Consider the following 19,536-nt stretch of genomic DNA (forward strand, 5'->3'; position numbering starts at 1 on the left):
ATCCTCAACACGGGGCCCCACAAGGGTGCGTTCTGAGCCCTCTCCTGTACTCCCTGTTCACCCACGACTGCGTGGCCACGCACGCCTCCAACTCAATCATCAAGTTTGCGGACGACACAACAGTGGTAGGCTTGATTACCAACAACGACGAGACGGCCTACAGGGAGGAGGTGAGGGCCCTCGGAGTGTGGTGTCAGGAAAATAACCTCACACTCAACGTCAACAAAACTAAGGAGATGATTGTGGACTTCAGGAAACAGCAGAGGGAACACCCCCTATCCACATCGATGGAACAGTAGTGGAGAGGGTAGCTAGTTTTAAGTTCCTCGGCATACACATCACAGACAAACTGAATTGGTCCACTCACACTGACAGCGTCGTGAAGAAGGCGCAGCAGCGCCTATTCAACCTCAGGAGGCTGAAGAAATTCGGCTTGTCACCAAAAGCACTCACAAACTTCTACAGATGCACAATCGAGAGCATCCTGGCGGGCTGTATCACCGCCTGGTACGGCAACTGCTCCGCCCTCAACCGTAAGGCTCTCCAGAGGGTAGTGAGGACTGCACAACGCATCACCGGGGGCAAACTACCTGCCCTCCAGGACACCTACACCACCCGTTGTTACAGGAAGGCCATAAAGATCATCAAGGACATCAACCACCCGAACCACTGCCTGTTCACCCCGCTATCATCCAGAAGGCGAGGTCAGTACAGGTGCATCAAAGCTGGGACCGAGAGACTGAAAAACAGCTTCTATCTCAAGGCCATCAGACTGTTAAACAGCCACCACTAACAGTGTGAGTGGCTGCTGCCAACACACTGTCATTGACACTGACCCAACTCCAGCCATTTTAATAATGGGAATTGATGGGAATTATGTAAATATATCACTAGCCACTTTAAACAATGCTACCTTATATAATGTTACTTACCCTACATTATTCATCTCATATGCATATGTATATACTGTACTCTACATCATCGACTGCATCCTTATGTAACACATGTATCACTAGCCACTTTAACTATGCCACTTTGTTTACTTTGTCTACACACTCATCTCATATGTATATACTGTACTCGATACCATCTACTGTATGCTGCTCTGTACCATCACTCATTCATATATCCTTATGTACATATTCCTTATCCCCTTACACTGTGTATAAGACAGTAGTTTTGGAATTGTTAGTTAGATTACTTGTTGGTTATCACTGCATTGTCGGAACTAGAAGCACAAGCATTTCGCTACACTCGCATTTAACATCTGCTAACCATGTGTATGTGACAAATAAAATTTGATTTGATGATTTGATTTGATTAGAACACACATGTAACATTTAGACTACACATGTAACATTTAGACTACACATGTAACATTTAGACTACACATGTAACATTAAGACTACACATGTAACATTAAGACTACACATGTAACATTTATACTACACATGTAACATTTATACTACACATGTAACATTAATACTACACATATACCATTTATACTACACGTGTAACATTTAGAACACACATGTAACATTTAGAACACACATGTAACATTTATACTACACATGTAACATTTATACTACACGTGTAACATTTATACTATACATGTAACATTAATACTACACATACACCATTTATACTACACGTGTAACATTTAGAACACACATGTAACATTTAGAACACACATGTAACATTTAGACTACACATGTAACATTTAGACTACACATGTAACATTTAGACTACACATGTAACATTAAGACTACACATGTAACATTAAGACTACACATGTAACATTTATACTACACATGTAACATTTATACTACACATGTAACATTAATACTACACATATACCATTTATACTACACGTGTAACATTTAGAACACACATGTAACATTTAGAACACACATGTAACATTTATACTACACATGTAACATTTATACTACACGTGTAACATTTATACTATACATGTAACATTAATACTACACATACACCATTTATACTACGCGTGTAACATTTATACTACACGTGTAACATTTAGAACACACATGTAACATTTAGACTACACATGTAACATTTAGACTACACATGTAACATTTAGACTACACATGTAACATTTATACTACACATGTAACATTTATACTACACATGTAACATTTATACTACACATGTAACATTTATACTACACATCTAACATTTATACTACACATGTAACATTTATATTACACATCTAACATTTAGACTACACATGTAACATTTATACTACACATCTAACATTTAGACTACACATGTAACATTTATACTACACATGTAACATTTATACTACACATGTAACATTTATACTACACATGTAACATTTATACTACACATGTAACATTTATACTACACATAGACAGTACATACACATTGGGTGGAGATGCAGACATGTAGTTACATGGTAATTAGGCATATAAGATAATATACTGTACATCGGTAAGCAAAGGACCATGACCCAACAAAAGTGCACTTACTATGGTATTCACCACACTGTGAGAAAGTCCAGAGGGAGGATTGTCCATGTGGAGAAGGGTCAAGTTGTTGAGTTGATGTGGAGCCCAGGACTTTATAGAGATGTTCTCAACCTGGACTAGGTCAGGAGAGAGTTGCCCCTAGCAACAGAGGTTTGAATTGCCCTCTGCCAGTGGGCAATGGGCCAGGCTGAGGTCAGGGTTTAGTAGCCTAGGTACAGGGTTTGAATGGTTAATGGCTGAGGGTTTTGTACACATATCTTGTGTTGTTTGGTCACAGCATTGTTGGGTAGAATATCTTCACTATGTACCGTACGTCAGAAGAAAAGTATGATTTGTATGCTCTTTAAGTGAACAATTACAAAGTTATCTGAACACGAGTACAAATATTATGTCTCTAAGGAACCAGTATTTTTATTTTCCATTATGTTATTTGTAGACATATGTCTGTGGAAGTTATTTGGATGTGTGTACACTAATTTTGAACAAATGACTGATGATAATTGACATACAGTGCATTCGGAAAGTATTGAGATCCCTTGACTTTTCCACAAGTTAAGTTACAGCCTTTTTCTAAAATTGATGAATTAAAAACATCTCATCAATCTACACACATTACCCCATAATGACAAAGAATATACCGTTTTTGATTTATTTTTCTTCTTTTTTTTTCCACATTTATCAAAAACCAGAAATATATTATTTACATAAGTATTCAGACCCTTTGCTATGAGACTCGAAATTGAGCTCAGGTGCATCCTGTTTCCATTGATCATCCTTGAGATGTTTCTACAATTTGATTGGAGTCCACCTGTGGTAAATTCAATTGATTGGACATGATTTGGAAAGGCACACACCTGTCTATATAAGGTCTCACAGTTGATCAGAGCAAAAACCAAGGCATGAGGTCGAAGGAATTGTCTGTAGAGCTCTGAGACAGGATTGTGTAGAGGCACAGATCTGGGAAAGGTACCCAAAAAATTATACAGCATTGAAGGTCCCCAAGAACACAGTGGCCTCCACCAAGACTCTTCCTAGAGCTGGCCACCCGGCCAAACTGAGAAATCGGGGTAGAAAGGCCTTGCTCAGGTAGGTGACCAAGAATCCGATGGTCACGCTGACAGAGCTCCAGAGTTCCTCTGTGGAGATGGGAGAACCTTCCAGAAGGACAACCACCTCTGCAGCACTCTACCAATCCGGCCTTTATGGTAGAGTGTACAGATGGAAGCCACTCCTCAGGCACATGACAGCCCACTTGGAGTTTGCCAAAAGGCACCTAAATGACTCTCAGACCATGAGAAACAAGATTCTCTGGTCTGATGAAACCAAGATTGAACTCTTTGGCTTGAATGCCAAGCGTCACGTCTGGAGGAAACCTGGCATGGTGTGGCAGCATCATGCTGTGGGGATGTTATTCAACAGCAGGGACTGGGAGACTAGTCAGGATCAATTGAAAGATGAACAGAGCAAAGTATGGAGCTCATTGATGGAAACCTGCTCCAGAGCACTCAGGACTGGGGCGAAGGTTCACCCTCCAATAGGACAACGACCCTAAGCACACAGCCAAGACAACGCAGGAGTGGCCTCGGGACAAGTCTCTGAATGCCCTTGAGTGACCCAGCCAGACCCCAGACTTGAACCCGATCTAACATCTCTAGAGAGACCTGAAAATAGCTGTACAGCGACTCTCCCCATCCAACCTGACAGAGCTTGAGAGGATCTGCAGAGAAGAATGGGAGAAACTCCCCAAATACAGGTGTGCCAAGCTTGTAGCGTCATACCCAAGAAGACTTGAGGATGTAATCGTTGCAAAAGGTGCTTCAACAAAGTCCTGAGTAAAGGGTCTGAATACTTATGTAAATGTGATATTTCCATTTTTATGTGGAATAATTTTGAAAAAATGTCTTAAAATCAGTATTTGCTTTATCATTATGGAGTACTGTGTGTAGATTGATGAGGGGAAAAAAACTATTTAATCCATTTTAGAATAAGGCTGTAACGTAACAAAATGTGGAAAAAGTCAAGGGGCCTGAATACTTTCCAAATGCAATGTACTTTAACACAAAACAAGTATGATATTTACAGACCCTCTGCATGATAAGTGGAAAGCTGTAGGTGCACCACTGTGAAATCGTGATTTGTCAAAATAACCAGTGACACAAAACCAGCGGCCTGGAAGAATGGTTCCTCATTACAGTGCCTTGCAAAAGTATTCACTCTCTTGGCATTTTCCCTATTTTGTTGCATTACAACCTGTAATATAAATGGATTTTTAGTTGGATTTCATGTAATGAAATAGTAGATAAATAGTCCAAATTGGTGAAGTGAAAAAAATGACTTAAAAAATTGAAAAATGTAATTAACGGAAAGTGGTGTGTGCATATGTATTCACCCTTTTTGCTACGAAGCCCCAAAATAAGATCTGGTGCAACCAATTACCTTCAGAAGTCACATAATTAGTTAACGTTTCGTTTCGTTTCTCCTTTGTTATTTTTATTTAGTGTTCTCGGTTCAATAAATATGATGAACACTTACCACGCTGGTCCTCACCTCATTCCAACGACGATCGTCACAGACTGGGGCGGAGGTTCTCCTTCCAGCAGGACAATGACCCTAAGCATACTGCTAAAACACTTGAGTGGTTTAAGGGGAAACATTGAAATGTCTTGGAATGGCCTAGTCAAAGCCCAGACCTCAATCCAATTGAGAATATGTGCTATGACTTCATGATTGCTGTACACCAGCGGAACCCATCCAACTTGAAGGATCTGGAACAGTTTTGCCTTCAAGAATGGGCAAAAATCCCAGTGGATAGATGTGCCAAACTTATAGAGACATACCCTAAGAGACTTGTATCTGTAACTGCTGCAAAAGGTGTCTCTACAAAGTTTTACTTTGGGGGGTGAATAGTTATGCACGCTCAAGTTCTGTTTTTATTTTGGTCTTATTTCTTGTTTGTTTCACAATAAAAAATATTTTGCATCTTCAAAGTGGTAGACATGTTGTTTAAATCAAATGATACAAATCCCCCCCAAAATCTATTTTAATTCCAGGTTGCAAGGTAACAAAATATGAAAAATTCCAAGGGGGGTGAATACTTTCGCAAGACACTGTATCTGTCAGATCTCCGTCAGATCCCATTGTCTTCAAACATTTGAATGTTTTTTTACTAATTGCTGTTGTATTGTAGGTTCATTGTCTTAGGAAACATTTGTTGAGCCCCGAGGGCAGGGTCAAAGTAAATGTGAAATCCTTTAAATACAACTTTCTGCTAAAAATGATTCCATTTCTACAACACTATGTCAGTTGGAAACTTGTTTAAATGTTGTTAACACTTTCTCTCCATCACCCTGTTTTGCAGAGTCAGTGTGGGGACAAACCTGGGGCTGATCCTGGAGTCAACGTGGGACCCTCTGAGGAAACACAGCCTCCTGTAAGAAACACATTGTTATTGTATTTATTATGTTTATTTAACATCACCTATTAATGTAATAACTTTTTATCTAAAAAACTATTTTGAAAATGAGTCACCTCACTTGACTGATGAGGATTGTTTTCTAGGGTCCATCTCAGTGCGTTGACGACCAGCTGGGTGTTCCTGTTAGTCTATGACCAGTGGACATCTCCCATGAACCAGGCACCTCTTCATGGATCTTCATTGATTGATTGATTGACTGACAGATTAATTTATGATAGTATGTCTGTCTACTGGAGACTGAAACATGTGATAATAAAAGAGAACACATATGGTGAGATGTCAGTTCATAATTGAGTGTGTCATGTGACAGGGCTGTCAAAAAGAGAACACAGTTGGTGAGATGTCAGTTCATAATTGAGTGTGTCATGTGACAGGGCTGTCAAAAAGAGAACACAGTTGGTGAGATGTCAGTTCATAATTGAGTGTGTCATGTGACAGGGCTGTCAAAAAGAGAATACAGTTGGTGAGATGTCAGTTCATAATTGAGTGTGTCATGTGACAGGGCTGTCAAAAAGAGAACACAGTTGGTGAGATGTCAGTTCATAATTGAGTGTGTCATGTGACAGGGCTGTCAAAAAGAGAACACAGTTGGTGAGATGTCAGTTCATAATTGAGTGTGTCATGTGACAGGGCTGTCAAAAAGAGAACACAGTTGGTGAGATGTCAGTTCATAATTGAGTGTGTCATGTGACAGGGCTGTCAAAAAGAGAACACAGTTGGTGAGATGTCAGTTCATAATTGAGTGTGTCATGTGACAGGGCTGTCAAAAAGAGAACACAGTTGGTGAGATGTCAGTTCATAATTGAGTGTGTCATGTGACAGGGCTGTCAAAAAGAGAACACAGTTGGTGAGATGTCAGTTCATAATTGAGTGTGTCATGTGACAGGGCTGTCAAAAAGAGAACACAGTTGGTGAGATGTCAGTTCATAATTGAGTGTGTCATGTGACAGGGCTGTCAAAAAGAGAACACAGTTGGTGAGATGTCAGTTCATAATTGAGTGTGTCATGTGACAGGGCTGTCAAAAGAGAACACAGTTGGTGAGATGTCAGTTCATAATTGAGTGTGTCATGTGACAGGGCTGTCAAAAGAGAACACAGTTGGTGAGATGTCAGTTCATAATTGAGTGTGTCATGTGACAGGGCTGTCAAAAAGAGAACACAGTTGGTGAGATGTCAGTTCATAATTGAATGTGTCATGTGACAGGGCTGTCAAAAAGAGAACACAGTTGGTGAGATGTCAGTTCATAATTGAGTGTGTCATGTGACAGGGCTGTCAAAAAGAGAACACAGTTGGTGAGATGTCAGTTCATAATTGAGTGTGTCATGTGACAGGGCTGTCAAAAGAGAACACAGTTGGTGAGATGTCAGTTCATAATTGAGTGTGTCATGTGACAGGGCTGTCAAAAAGAGAACACAGTTGGTGAGATGTCAGTTCATAATTGAGTGTGTCATGTGACAGGGCTGTCAAAAAGAGAACACAGTTGGTGAGATGTCAGTTCATAATTGAGTGTGTCATGTGACAGGGCTGTCAAAAAGAGAACACAGTTGGTGAGATGTCAGTTCATAATTGAGTGTGTCATGTGACAGGGCTGTCAAAAAGAGAACACAGTTGGTGAGATGTCAGTTCATAATTGAGTGTGTCATGTGACAGGGCTGTCAAAAAGAGAACACAGTTGGTGAGATGTCAGTTCATAATTGAGTGTGTCATGTGACAGGGCTGTCAAAAAGAGAACACAGTTGGTGAGATGTCAGTTCATAATTGAGTGTGTCATGTGACAGGGCTGTCAAAAAGAGAACACAGTTGGTGAGATGTCAGTTCATAATTGAGTGTGTCATGTGACAGGGCTGTCAAAAAGAGAACACAGTTGGTGAGATGTCAGTTCATAATTGAGTGTGTCATGTGACAGGGCTGTCAAAAAGAGAACACAGTTGGTGAGATGTCAGTTCATAATTGAATGTGTCATGTGACAGGGCTGTCAAAAAGAGAACACAGTTGGTGAGATGTCAGTTCATAATTGAGTGTGTCATGTGACAGGGCTGTCAAAAAGAGAACACAGTTGGTGAGATGTCAGTTCATAATTGAGTGTGTCATGTGACAGGGCTGTCAAAAAGAGAACACAGTTGGTGAGATGTCAGTTCATAATTGAGTGTGTCATGTGACAGGGCTGTCAAAAAGAGAACACAGTTGGTGAGATGTCAGTTCATAATTGAGTGTGTCATGTGACAGGGCTGTCAAAAGAGAACACAGTTGGTGAGATGTCAGTTCATAATTGAGTGTGTCATGTGACAGGGCTGTCAAAAAGAGAACACAGTTGGTGAGATGTCAGTTCATAATTGAGTGTGTCATGTGACAGGGCTGTCAAAAAAGAGAACACAGTTGGTGAGATGTCAGTTCATAATTGAGTGTGTCATGTGACAGGGCTGTCAAAAAGAGAACACAGTTGGTGAGATGTCAGTTCATAATTGAGTGTGTCATGTGACAGGGCTGTCAAAAGAGAACACAGTTGGTGAGATGTCAGTTCATAATTGAGTGTGTCATGTGACAGGGCTGTCAAAAAGAGAACACAGTTGGTGAGATGTCAGTTCATAATTGAGTGTGTCATGTGACAGGGCTGTCAAAAGAGAACACAGTTGGTGAGATGTCAGTTCATAATTGAGTGTGTCATGTGACAGGGCTGTCAAAAAGAGAACACAGTTGGTGAGATGTCAGTTCATAATTGAGTGTGTCATGTGACAGGGCTGTCAAAAAGAGAACACAGTTGGTGAGATGTCAGTTCATAATTGAGTGTGTCATGTGACAGGGCTGTCAAAAGAGAACACAGTTGGTGAGATGTCAGTTCATAATTGAGTGTGTCATGTGACAGGGCTGTCAAAAAGAGAACACAGTTGGTGAGATGTCAGTTCATAATTGAGTGTGTCATGTGACAGGGCTGTCAAAAAGAGAACACAGTTGGTGAGATGTCAGTTCATAATTGAGTGTGTCATGTGACAGGGCTGTCAAAAAGAGAACACAGTTGGTGAGATGTCAGTTCATAATTGAGTGTGTCATGTGACAGGGCTGTCAAAAAGAGAACACAGTTGGTGAGATGTCAGTTCATAATTGAGTGTGTCATGTGACAGGGCTGTCAAAAAGAGAACACAGTTGGTGAGATGTCAGTTCATAATTGAGTGTGTCATGTGACAGGGCTGTCAAAAAGAGAACACAGTTGGTGAGATGTCAGTTCATAATTGAGTGTGTCATGTGACAGGGCTGTCAAAAAGAGAACACAGTTGGTGAGATGTCAGTTCATAATTGAGTGTGTCATGTGACAGGGCTGTCAAAAAGAGAACACAGTTGAACCCACCCGTTACCAACCCAGTCAGAAAGTGATCCTACACTCATTTCACTCGCACATTACACCATGTTTAGTCTAGGACCCTGTGTTTTGCCCAATCATGTGACATACTGTAGCACGATTTCGTCCTGTATTTAAGCCTTATCCAAAAAATGAGAATTACACAAAAAATGAAAGCGATTGTCTAATGACGGTGCTGTAGAATGTAACATAAAGGAAAAGCTTTGATGAAAAAGCTTTGAATAAAGGTTCAAATCCAGGCATATCATGACTGCACAAAACACATGTTCTTAATTCCGCTTCCGGTACTCTGCATGCAAATTAATATGGAACAGTGATCCTGATAGAACATGTTTGTGATAGTTTTGGAGATCTATCAGGTTTTTTTTCAGTTAATCTGTTCTGTTGTATTGTTATTACATGTTAAGGTTGAACACTGACACGTTTGAAGCTTACATAAGTTTAGAGTTCCTCAAGAGCCTATGCATATCCCAATGTTGGATATGTAAATAATGTCATGAATTTTATATTAGAATAGGTAATGTACAAAAATGTTCAAGGAAAATGTAAATTTGCAGTGTGCAAACTTAACTTCACGAACAGGAATGACAGTTACTCTTTATTTTATTTATTCGCCTTTATTTATACAGGTAAGTCAATTAAGAACAAATTCTTATTTACAATGACGACCTGTCTTAAAGGTGGCCAAAAATAAATATCTGAAAGCCACGCCCCTAATATGACACGTGTGTGTGTTCTGTCCAATATTTACCCAGCGTTGGGTTACCAAATAACCCAAATTGGGTTGTTTTTAACCCAGAGAGTCTAGTAGGACCAAGAACATGTATTCAGAATAGCTTCTGAAGTTTTGAAATAGTATTTTAAAGGTCTCGAACAGTCCTTCTGATTCCTATGTAAAATAGAATTTTGAGTGACTAAAACATCACCCATAATATTTTTTTTCAGATAAAAATGCTCGAAATTTGAGAACAAAACTTTTTCTCTCATGTCAAACTACCAGGGAGTCTGAAAAGAAAGACTGAGCAGCCGAGGAGCAAATTGGCTGGGTGGGCGAGGAGCTAATAGGCTGGGTGGGCGAGGAGCTAATAGGCTGGGTGGGCGGGGAGCTAATAGGCTGGGTGGGCGAGGAGCTAATATGCTGGGTGGGCGAGGAGCTAATAGACTGGGTGGGCGAGGAGCTAATAGACTGGGTGGATGAGGAGCTAATAGACTGGGTGGGCAAGGAGCTAATAGGCTGGGTGGGCGAGGAGCTAATAGGCTGGGTGGGCGAGGAGCTAATAGGCTGGGTGGGCGGGGAGCTAATAGGCTGGGTTGGCGGGGAGCTAATAGGCTGGATGGGCGAGGAGCTAAAAGGCTGGGTGGGCGGGGAGCTAATAGGCTGGGTGGGCGAGGAGCTAATAGGCTGGGTGGGTGAGGAGCTAATAGGCTGGGTGGGCGGGAGCTAATAGGCTGGGTGGGCGAGGAGCTAATAGGCTGGGTGGGAGAGGAGCTAATAGGCTGGGTGGGCGAGGAGCTAATAGGCTGGGTGGGCGGGGAGCTAATAGGCTGGGTGGGCGAGGAGCTAATAGGCTGGGTGGGCGAGGAGCTAATAGACTGGGTGGGCGAGGAGCTAATAGACTGGGTGGATGAGGAGCTAATAGACTGGGTGGGCAAGGAGCTAATAGGCTGGGTGGGCGAGGAGCTAATAGGCTGGGTGGGCGAGGAGCTAATAGGCTGGGTGGGCGGGGAGCTAATAGGCTGGGTTGGCGGGAGCTAATAGGCTGGATGGGCGAGGAGCTAAAAGGCTGGGTGGGCGGGGAGCTAATAGGCTGGGTGGGCGAGGAGCTAATAGGCTGGGTGGGCGGGGAGCTAATAGGCTGGGTTGGCGGGGAGCTAATAGGCTGGATGGGCGAGGAGCTAATAGGCTGGGTGGGCGGGGAGCTAATAGGCTGGGTGGGCGAGGAGCTAATAGGCTGGGTGGGTGAGGAGCTAATAGGCTGGGTGGGCGGGGAGCTAATAGGCTGGGTTGGCGGGGAGCTAATAGGCTGGATGGGCGAGGAGCTAATAGGCTGGGTGGGCGGGGAGCTAATAGGCTGGGTGGGCGAGGAGCTAATAGGCTGGGTGGGTGAGGAGCTAATAGGCTGGGTGGGCGGGGAGCTAATAGGCTGGGTGGGCGAGGAGCTAATAGGCTGGGTGGGAGAGGAGCTAATAGGCTGGGTGGGCGGGGAGCTAATAGGCTGGATGGGCGGGGAGATAATAAGCTGGGTATGCGAGGAGCTAATAGACTGGGTGGGCGGGGAGCTAATAGACTGGGTGGGCGGGGAGCTAATAGGCTGGATGGGCAAGGAGCTAATAGGCTGGGTGGGCGGGGAGCTAATAGGCTGGGTGGGCGGGGAGCTAATAGGCTGGGTGGGTGGGGAGCTAATAGGCTGGATGGGCGGGGAGCTAATAGGCTGGGTATGCGAGGAGCTAATAGACTGGGTGGGCGAGGAGCTAATAGGCTGGATGGGCGAGGAGCTAATAGGCTGGATGGGCGAGGAGCTAATAGACTTGGTGGGCGGGGAGCTAATAGGCTGGGTATGCGAGGAGCTAATAGACTTGGTGGGCGGGAAGCTAATAGACTGGGTGGGCGGGGAGCTAATAGACTGGGTGGGCGGGGAGCTAATAGGCTGGGTATGCGAGGAGCTAATAGACTTGGTGGGCGGGAAGCTAATAGGCTGGGTGGGCGGGGAGCTAATAGGCTGGGTATGCGAGGAGCTAATAGACTTGGTGGGCGGGAAGCTAATAGACTGGGTGGGCGGGGAGCTAATAGGCTGGGTATGCGAGGAGCTAATAGACTTGGTGGGCGGGAAGCTAATAGACTGGGTGGGCGGGGAGCTAATAGACTGGGTGGGCGGGGAGCTAATAGGCTGGGTGGGCGGGGAGCTAATAGGCTGGGTGGGCGAGGAGCTAATAGACTGGGTGGGCGGGGAGCTCACTTTGACTGACGGTTATTTGAAAACACCTATGTCAAGCATCATGGACGCAGTGAGATTATTTTAAGCTAATTTGCTGATACACAAAGCACTCAAACAACATTGAAATTGCATGCAACATCCAACATACATCACATCATGGTTTCACTTTTTTGTTGATCCAGCTGCTTGGTTATTGTAACAGCATCAATATAGACAATAATTTGTCATAGCTTGCCCAAATGGAATTGTCAGCACTGCTTTATCAAGCTAGCTATCTAGTTAATCTTGGACAATTACAGTTGACACTGGACAGGGTGCGGTCTGGGTATACTTCATAAAAAAAATATAGACTGCCAGACAATGTTCATAAACCATGACTATCAAGGATGTCAAGAGTTTTGCATGTCTCTTCATGTGACAAATGCATCAGGGTTTTGAGTGACCCTTCCCCATTTGTTCTATCCTGGCTAAAGACCTACAGTGGGGCAAAAAAGTATTTAGTCAGCCACCAATTGTGCAAGTTCTCCCACTTAAAAAGATGAGAGAGGCCTGTAATTTTCATCATAGGTACACTTCAACTATGACAGACAAAATGAGAAAAAAACATCCACAATCACATTGTAGGATTTTTAATGAATTTATTTGCAAATTATGGTGGAAAATAAGTATTTGGTCAATTAACAAAAGTTTATCTCTTTGTTATATACCCTTTGTTGGCAATGACAGAGGTCAAACGTTTTCTGTAAGTCTTCACAAGGTTTTCACACACTGTTGCTGGTATTTTGGCCCATTCCTCCATGCAGATCTCCTCTAGAGCAGTGATGTTTTGGGGCTGTTGCTGGGCAACACAGACTTTCAACTCCCTCCAAAGATTTTCTATGGGGTTGAGATCTGGAGACTGGCTAGGCCACTCCAGGACCTTGAAATGCTTCTTACGAAGCCACTCCATCGATGCCCGGGCGGTGTGTTTGGGATCATTGTCATGCTGAAAGACCCAGCCATGTTTCATCTTCAATGCCCTTGCTGATGGAAGGAGGTTTTCACTCAAAATCTCACGATACATGGCCCCATTCATTCTTTCCTTTACACGGATCAGTCGTCCTGGTCCCTTTGCAGAAAAACAGCCCCAAAGCATGATGTTTCCACCCCATGCTTCACAGTAGGTATGGTGTTCTTTGGATAAAACTCAGCATTCTTTGTCCTACAAACACAACGATTTGAGTTTTACCAAAAAGTTCTATTTTTGTTTCATCTGACCATATGACATTCTCCCAATCTTCTTCTGGATCATCCAAATGCTCTCTTGCAAACTTCAGACGGCCTGGACATGTACTGGCTTAAGCAGGGGGACACGTCTGGAACTGCAGGATTTGAGTCCCTGGCGGCGTAGTGTGTTACTGATGGTAGGCTTTGTTACTTTGGTCCCAGCTCTCTGCAGGTCATTCACTAGGTCCCCCCGTGTGGTTCTGGGATTTTTGCTCACTGTTCTTGTGATCATTTTGACCCCATGGGGTGAGATCTTACGTGGAGCCCCAGATCGAAGGAGATTATCAGTGGTCTTGTATGTCTTCCATTTCCTAATAATTGCTCCCACAATTGATTTCTTCAAACCAAGCTGCTTACCTATTGCAGATTCAGTCTTCCCAGCCTGGTGCAGGTCTACAATTTTGTTTCTGGTGTCCTTTGACAGCTCTTTGGTCTTGGCCATAGTGGAGTTTGGAGTGTGACAGTTTGAGGTTGTGGACAGGTGTCTTTTATACTGATAACAACTTCAAACAGGTGCCATTAATACAGGTAACGAGTGGAGGACAGAGGAGCCTCTTAAAGAAGAAGTTACAGGTCTGTGAGAGCCAGAAATCTTGTTTGTTTGTAGGTGACCAAATACTTATTTTCCACCATAATTTGCAAATAAATTAATAAAAAATCCTACAATGTGATTTTCTCTGATTTTTTTTCTAATTGTGTCTGTCATAGTTGAAGTGTAGCTATGATGAAAATTACAGGCCTCTCTCATCTTTTTAAGTTGGAGAACTTGCACAATTGGTGGCTGACTTAATACTTTTTTTGCCCCACTGTAACTAACAACTAAAGGGGAAACCAATATGGACTTTTTGCCTTAGATGAATAGGGGAATATGATATACGCTGACAAGTCAAATTTTGGCACGTGTATATTAGCTACCTAGCAATGCATTACCTACGACTAAATGAATGCGCGTGTCATTGGAAGCTATAACCCTGAAGATGTCAAGTCCTGTTTATGCTGTCATTATGGTGGCTAGGTGTAGTAGTGCGACCGATTCATTTGATAAGGCATTTGTACCCATAAAAAAGCCACACAACACAGGAGTATACAAAGTATATTACCAAGTGTATTTCCCCTCTGTCAATGTACTGTACACATATTAAGATTCATTTCACAGGAACACTTTACAATATCATTGAGTGAGGACAGGAATATACTCTGGAGCAGTGTTAAATGGCACTTCATAAAAGAATAAGAGGAAATCCCAGAAATTGAAAATATTAACATAATACAACGGAGAGAATGTCAACACCACAGACAAAGAGAGACATGTTTTTCAATGTACATAAAATGAAGAACCAAGAAAAAACTAAGTACACATCATCCTTTGTGTTTTCTCTTGAAACGTTTACATACAATCACTAACCAGTCCTTAACGGAAATGTAATGCCATTCAACATTGAAAAAGAAAATGCTGAATATGGGTTACTGCAGTCAGACAATGTTGTCTCATCATAGACAAATCTGTATCTGATAATAAAAGGCAACATAAACAACTGAACTCCTTATTTTGTTAAAGAGGAATGCTAAACAAGAGAAACACGGAAATATCTGAGAAAGAGCTATACAATTCACAAACCTTCAATAATGTGTCTCACAGAATAGTATTTTATTCATGGATATAAAAACCAGAATACATGGTCAGTTTGCTTTCTAAGGAAACACTTGTTTATCTCTCAAAGATATGTTTCTACTGTTTGTGCCTTTCCAGTTTTTGTGTCAATATTGAAGAAGGAAGGGAAAGCCAGCCTCTTGACACAAGGTTGGGCATCTCCCCCTCCCCAGGAACCACTAGAAAAAGTTATTCAAAAGTGAATCTGTGTCCTGAAGCTCCCTTTCATATTCACTCTCTACTTCTCCTCATGGGGGATCTGGCTGGAGTGTTGACAGTGGTAACCGTGGAGGCAGAACATCTCTCACATGAAGTGCATTTTTCATGTCTGTTAGTCTATGTACTCCAGAGAACAAACAAGCAAAGCTTTTTCAATCCCAAGACGTCTTTACATACAAAAATGTTTACAGAGCAATGTCTTTGCTACAGTAGCATTTTGAGGAACTTCCTCCTGGATGGAATGACACACTGTAGATCTCTGTAGATCTCTCCTCACACAGAGATGAGAGAATATGGCTCATCTCATTCATCCAGATAGAGGGGTTGTTGACTAAATTAAGCTGTGAATTGTATATTACTTTTGAAAACCTGTATTTTTCATGTGGAAAGAAATACATAATTATGCTTAAAACATGGTTCAATGATATTCAACCATCAACATTTCACCATGGACAACCAGAGAGATAGACTGAGTGGAAAGTTGTTAACACGGGATAACACACAATGGGGTAGACTAGTCTGCTGAGAAGGTGGGTCACTCAGTCTCCAAGTATGGGTATGGCTTTTGTTTATTCTAGTAAACGCTATTGGGTTGCTCTGTTGTTATTTACCATGATGACCAATTGGTACACACCGATACCGCTGACGTTATTAGAAGACAGAGAGACTTGAGATTCTTGAGAACTGACATTCATGCAAATCTGTTTCTATAGTACAATGGTCTCAGCTTAGTTTTCACTGTGAACCATAACCATACAGTTGATAGGTGGGGTGCTATATACAAAGACAGCAAATGGATAGGCTTCTAATCCAGTATGAAATTGTATGTTAACCAATACAGTACTTGGTATGTGATAGAAATGAAAAATATATAATTTACCTGGAACTGTGAAAATACTGATGGCAAGTTGTTTTTTTTTGTTAGTTTTTGTGGCACAAATGTAACAATTACCCCCTAAACTTTGGATGTTTATCTAGTGGATAATGTGGATTTTTAATTGGGAGAACCCCCTTTCCATGATTTTCCTCTAGCCTATCTCTCTCTCGCTCTCCTTCTCTCTTCTTCCCTCTCTCAGACGTAATACTCTTTTTGTTTGTTCTTGTTGCCCTTGGTGACAGCCTTGGCTACTGTAGCCGTTATACTTGGTGTCTTCTCTAGCTTGACCATGGCCCCGTTGCCCTCAGCAACTGGGTTGTTGATGAAGCTGTGTCCTTGGTCCGTCCGGTAGGAGCTCTCGTCACGGTTGCGGTACTTGTACATGGCGTAGAGGAGGATGAGAATGCAGAGGGCAGCAGCTGCCACAATGCCAACCACCATCCCTGTGGTGCTACTGGACTCCCCGATCCTATCCACCAGGCCAGGATATATGATCTTCTCACCAGGGGCTGTAGGGTCGGCTGTGGGCACATGGGGGAAATTGGGGGGGTAGGTTAGTCCTGGTGTATTCCGAGATGATGGAGGGACGGGGGGCAGAAGCACCTGGTCACGGGTGTTCATTTTGCCCGCGGGGATGTGGAGCTGGTCAGGGTTGGTGGTGGGAGCAGAAGGAGGGGGGCGGGGATTATGGGGTTTCTGGGCCCGGCCCTCACCAGCGGCGGGGGGAGGAGGCAGGACTGTCCTGTCAGTGACCAGGGGGGAGTTTTTGTAAAAGTCCTCGTCATCTGATTCCGTCAACTCCCCCGAACCAAAGGCTGAGACCTCCACAGGGTCACCGCAGTCCTCCTGGTCCGAGGGGCAGGGAGGGTGAGGGTTGGACAGCATCAAGGACTCTTTGGTGGTCTCAAGTGGGGACAGGGAGGTGGGAGGAGGGGGGAAAGCAGGGTGACGGGTGGCGATGGATGGGGGCTCAAGGGAATCCACTGTTATTATAGGCAACACTAATTCACCTCCTAGAAAAGAAACAGAGGAGATAGGAGGAGCACACATTAGAGGAGCATTGTGAGACCCCAGACACCACTAATGAACAATTGTGCTCCTTATATTACAAACACAATGAGTGTTTAGAATGTTCTAAATAATGTAATATTGTGCCCTGTAGGGTCAAGATAATTAATATGGAAGATATTTAATTATACAGTATTATCATCAATATGGATTTTCTTGGTTCATATTTCTGGACTTCTCTTTATCAAAAAATACATCAAATCACTTACGCACATCAGCATATTGCCCTGTGGTTTTCGCATGAAGACAAAAAAAATGTAATAAAGCTGATATATATACTGAACAGAAATATTAACGCAACATGCAACAATTTCAAAGATTTTACTGAGTTACAGTTCGTATAAGGAAATCAGTCAACTGAAATAAATTCATTAGGCCCTAATCTATGGATTTCACATGAATGTGCAAGGACGCAGCCACAGGATGGGCCTGGCTCCCAAGTGGGTGGGCCTATGCCGTCCCAGGCCTCCAAGTGGGTGGGCCTATGCCCACCCAGGTCTACCCCTGGCTGTGCCCTTGCCCAGTTATGCGAAATCCATAGATTAGGGCCTAATGAATTTATTTCAATTAACTGATTTCTTTATATGAACAGCCAATCAGAATTAGTTTTATTTGCAGTTTTAGGCGGTTGTTTCCATGTGAGTGACAACATTTGTTAGAGTACTAAGGTTGAACATCTTTCATGTTTGTAAACCCACATAAAGCCTTTCTTGTAAGTATTTAACCTCTCATAGCAGGAGTTTCAGTTTTAATATAACCAATAAGAAAGGCACTTCATGTATTAGGGAACAAAGCTGTAAAAATATCAAGGTCAGAAAAACAATGAAGAAATTCAATAAAGCCGATATATATATACTGAACAGAAATATTACCACAACATGCAACAATTTCAAAGATTTTACTGAGTTACAGTTCATATATGGATTGAAATAAATAAATGAGGCCCTAATTCACCTAACTCTACTGACAGTGTTGTTAGTAAAGGGAGTGTCAGGGAGGGGCAAGAGGAGACATGGAGAGAGAGGGATCATGACAATGTCTGTTTATCTGGATAATCTGTGGCATCCTACAGGACATCCTACAGGACATCCTACAGAACATCCTACAGAACATCCTACAGGACATCCTACTGGACATCCTATAGAACATCCTACAGGACATCCTACAGGACATCCTACAGGACATCCTACAGAACATCCTACAGGACATCCTACAGGACATCCTACAGAACATCCTACAGAACATCCTACAGGACATCCTACAGAACATCCTACAGAACATCCTACAGAACATCCTACAGGACATCCTACAGAACATCCTACAGAACATCCTACAGAACATCCTACAGAACATCCTACAGAACAGAACATCTTATATAACATCCTACAGGACATCCTACAGAACATCCTACAGGACATCCTACAGGACATCCTACAGGACATCCTACAGAACATCCTACAGGACATCCTACAGGACATCCTACAGAACATCCTACAGAACATCCTACAGAACATCCTACAGAACAGAACATCTTATATAACATCCTACAGGACATCCTACAGAACATCCTACCAGAACATCCTACAGAACATCCTACAGGACATCCTACAGAACACCCTACAGAACATCCTACAGAACATCCAATACAGGACATCCTACAGAACATCCTACAGAACATCCTACAGAACATCCAACAGGACATCCTACCAGAACATCCTACAGAACATCCTACCAGAACATCCTACAGGACATCCTACAGGACATCCTACATATCATCCTACAGAACATCCTACAGGACATCCTACAGGACATCCTACAGGACATCCTACAGAACAAACTGGGGACAATGAAGGCTGACCGGTCTGTCATGATCTAATGTCGCTTCTGAAATACTTGAAACATTTTCATGAAAACAAGAATGCCTGTTATTACAAACTGAAGGAAGAAAAAACAACCCTTTCTGCATTTGAAACATGTACCTCATTTCATGAGTAACCCTAGTAGAGACATATGGAGCCGGAGGCAGTGTCGTAGCAGAATCAGAATTAGTTAGGTAACATTGATAAATAACATGTGTTACAGTATCTACTTTCATAAATATGCTTATGTGGGAAAAGTCACTTGGGGCCCAGAGAGGGGAGAGGTCAGGATTGTATTTTATCTGTCTGGTAATAT

The 19,536-nt window shown here is 42.6% G+C and overlaps 1 protein-coding gene across 22 annotated transcripts in view; it reads right to left on the minus strand.

The window, feature by feature from the left end:
• Positions 1-14,631: 14,631 nt before the first annotated feature.
• LOC118375284 (neurexin-2-like) overlaps positions 14,632-19,536 on the minus strand; it is a 411,303-nt gene continuing 406,398 nt past the window's right edge. For 21 of the 22 annotated variants that reach the window (XM_052520781.1, XM_052520779.1, XM_052520780.1 and 18 more), the window contains one exon: positions 14,632-17,306. In XM_052520781.1, coding sequence (XP_052376741.1) covers positions 16,489-17,306 — 818 coding nt within the window. In that variant the 3' untranslated portion in view covers positions 14,632-16,488. The remainder of the gene's footprint in view (positions 17,307-19,536) is intronic. The other variant, XR_008139003.1, reaches the window with a different exon arrangement.

Source organism: Oncorhynchus keta, chromosome 6 (assembly GCF_023373465.1).
Source record: "Oncorhynchus keta strain PuntledgeMale-10-30-2019 chromosome 6, Oket_V2, whole genome shotgun sequence".
NCBI lineage: Eukaryota > Metazoa > Chordata > Actinopteri > Salmoniformes > Salmonidae > Oncorhynchus > Oncorhynchus keta.